The sequence below is a fragment of the Impatiens glandulifera genome, unplaced genomic scaffold (assembly GCF_907164915.1).
Source record: "Impatiens glandulifera unplaced genomic scaffold, dImpGla2.1, whole genome shotgun sequence".
Lineage (NCBI taxonomy): Eukaryota > Viridiplantae > Streptophyta > Magnoliopsida > Ericales > Balsaminaceae > Impatiens > Impatiens glandulifera.
Window position 1 is genome coordinate 107787 of NW_025919093.1, and position 3244 is coordinate 111030.

At 29.9% G+C, this 3244-nt stretch overlaps 1 protein-coding gene across 1 annotated transcript; it reads right to left on the reverse strand.

The window, feature by feature from the left end:
* Window positions 1-509: 509 nt before the first annotated feature.
* Window positions 510-2831, reverse strand: LOC124917416 (probable polygalacturonase At3g15720). The gene is made up of 8 exons (XM_047457866.1): window positions 2670-2831; window positions 2363-2542; window positions 2157-2207; window positions 1397-1604; window positions 1226-1307; window positions 1029-1137; window positions 828-944; window positions 510-743 (listed from the first exon to the last, which is right to left on the reverse strand). The coding sequence occupies exons 1-8, from the start codon at window positions 2829-2831 to the stop codon at window positions 510-512; spliced, it is 1143 nt and encodes a 380-aa protein (XP_047313822.1).
* Between the last annotated feature and the right edge of the window lie 413 nt (window positions 2832-3244).

A 3244-nucleotide genomic window follows, 5' to 3' on the forward strand; every position in this document is an offset into this window, starting at 1 on the left:
ATTTTTTTTAAATAATATAAATTTTCAATATATTACAATATATTCTATTAAAATTCGTTTATATAATTTTTTTATAAAAATATGGTATAAACGGTGCCTACGGAGATTTCTTGAACCAGATCGAGGCGGAGATTATAAATACATTCTCCACCTCATTGCCATTCCTAATAGTAGCCGTTCAGATGTGACCTTGACAATTGACATATCTCTTAATATAAACTTTTAAAATTTTCTGTCAAATAATAATAATAATGAATTATATGCCCTAAACTTGAAACCCTAAGTCAGTCAGTAGATATAAATAATCAAGTCATACATCAATAAAATTGATTTCATAATATATTTTTTATGATATTAACCAAGTATTCTATTTAGTGAATGAAAGAAAAAATAATGATAAAGCATAAGAATAGAGAATCTTATTCAATTTATTCCAATACAAGAGGTTAATTAATGATTTCAATCCTATAAATGAGATTAAAAGTACCAAAACAATAGATCCTAACTCTTTAAATGGCACTGATGCACGAAACATTTGGAGATATTGCGGTCTGAATAGACACCACTGCATTCTTGCAACTGGCCAAAGCATTACCCTTAGAGGACGACGTTATGTTTATTCTGTTAAAAATAATATTTTTACAAGGAACATGGTGGCTGCATTGTAGGACTATTGCTTGGGGCGTTGCGGATGTTCCTTGAACACCTATGTACTTCACATCACTCACTTGCACTGCCTGCGCCTTTAAAAAGACGAAAACATCAAACAAATTCTTTTGTTTTCATTTATTAATTAAACAAAAAGAAGAAGAATTTTATACACTTACTTGATCTTGACAATTTTCAGCGACCTGACAATATGTCTGATCAATAATAATAGAATTCTTAACATTATTCAACCGAATGCCAGTAAATGTAATATTTCTTGCATAACCTTTTCCACCCTAAAAGTTAACAAATAAACATGTTGATAATTAAATGTTAAATTTATCATATGTAGTTAATTAATTAATTAAATATTTAATTACCGGCCATGTCTTTATCCTGACTCCATTTTCTGTTCCTGTAAAAGTGCAGTTTTGTACAAAAACACCATCCACATTTGAAGAAGACCCCCCTTGACCAAGGCTTCCAACACTTAAATAATAATAAGACCAAAAAAACTATATCAATTGATTTAATTTCTCAAATATAAAAGTAGAGTAAATAATTTTCACTATTTTACCTTATACCATGACCCGGTCCACATTGAACTCCTCCCACAAAAATGTTTGTAGAACCCGTTGAAATTGCAACACAATCATCACCTACAATCATATAGGTTAAATAAATTATGCGAAATATTTCTTTATAACAAATAACTACAAAACTATAACGAAAAGACAACATACAACACCTGTGCCGATGAAAGAGTCGGTAATTCTGACGTTACTAGAGGAAGAAATTCCGATTCCATCTGTGTTAGGGCTGTTTGCAGGCGCCGTGATTGTAAGGTGAGAAATTTGGACATTTTGGCATCCATATATGTTTATATGTCTACTTGGAGGATTGATATGAGTCAACCCACTTAATACAAGGTTATTGCAACCTATGAACCTTATTCCCTGCATCATTAATTAATTATTTACATTTGATAAAACAATTATAAAATAATTAATTTCAGTAACTTAACTAGATTTAATCAAATGTTAATTTGTAATTTACAAGAATTCACTAGTTTAACACATTTAGAAATGATTGATCACATCAAATAAGAGCTCCGGATCACATAATTTTTTACGAGACCTATAATATTTGATTTAGTCAAAGAATCATACAACACTCCTACCGTCGGTTTTGCGCAAGCACCTAATATCTGAAAAATGAAGAAAAAGAAAAGACACATTAGTATTATTAGATCACATAGTTTTCATTTGGGAATCTCTTCCTATCAAATTGAATTTCAATATGCTTATGTTTTCTTACATAAATTAAGACAATACTATTCTCATCTAGAATTGATTATGAAAGATAAAAAAGAATGTCCTCATATATTTGTTATAGATGTTTTTGCATATATATATATATATCAAGGTATATCGATCAATTTGGTAAACCAAAAGTTCTAAACATCCTTATGTATGATAACCTAAAATTGATATTGAGTATGTGCTTACCGTCGACGCTTTTGAGCAGAAACTGGTTGATTTGGTGCAAGGACTCTCTTTCTGAAAATGAAGGAAATAGATTACAAGGTTTAAAATTTAGAATATCTACCTATCAAATTGCATTTCAAGATGCTTATTTTTTTGGTAATTGCATTTCGTTAGAATTGATTATGAAAGATAAAATCAAGCTAGCCTTGCATGTAAAGAAAACTTACTTGGTTCCATTGGTTATAGTTGTTACGTGGGTTGGTTTTCCACCATGACAAACCTTGGCCATTGAGTTTTCCCTTTCCATTAATGTGAAGGCCGATAATTTGTGAGAACGCGATCCATGTATTATCCGGGCAATCTTTCCATTGACTCCTGATGCTGGGTGCCAATAGGATTCCATCAATCTAAAATAATGAGAAACATATTTATAATGAGTAAATAAAATCATCTTAAAAAATTAGAAAGAAATTAAAATCAGGTCATAAAAAGTTCTTGCTTTTTTCTTAAATCGACACAAAATTAGATCATCACCTGAACTTGAATAGATGGCCCTTTGCAAGGGCCTTTGAATTGAATAGGAATCAACAAATATGTTTTTCCTCCAGGAACCAACATGGTAGAAATGCTGCTACTTTCACATGCTTTACCCCATGCTTGTAAGAAAGCCTTCAAATTAGGGTTTATCAAATTCATGTCCATTATAATATATATTAACTGAAATTAGTCTAAAGAAGTTAAAATAAAACACAATTTGTTAAGAATATTGCAATATATTAAAAGTTAAATTTATTACAAGTGTGCTTTATTTTAAACAAATTTCTTCCGTGACATAATTAATAGTAATATAAAGTAAATAAATCAGTTCGCGTAACAAACATTACCTGAGAATCGTCAACCTGCCCATTTCCACGTGCACCAAATTTAGTTACATCAAATATATCGGCTAAACTAATGTTTAGAAATAATGCTAGGGAACATAAAAATATTAAAAAGATGTTTAACCACTCCTGTCAATACATATATAAAAATAAATATCAATCAATACCACAAATAAATAAAATATATAATTACAAATTAGTTTTCTTATGAAAGGAATGCTCACCATT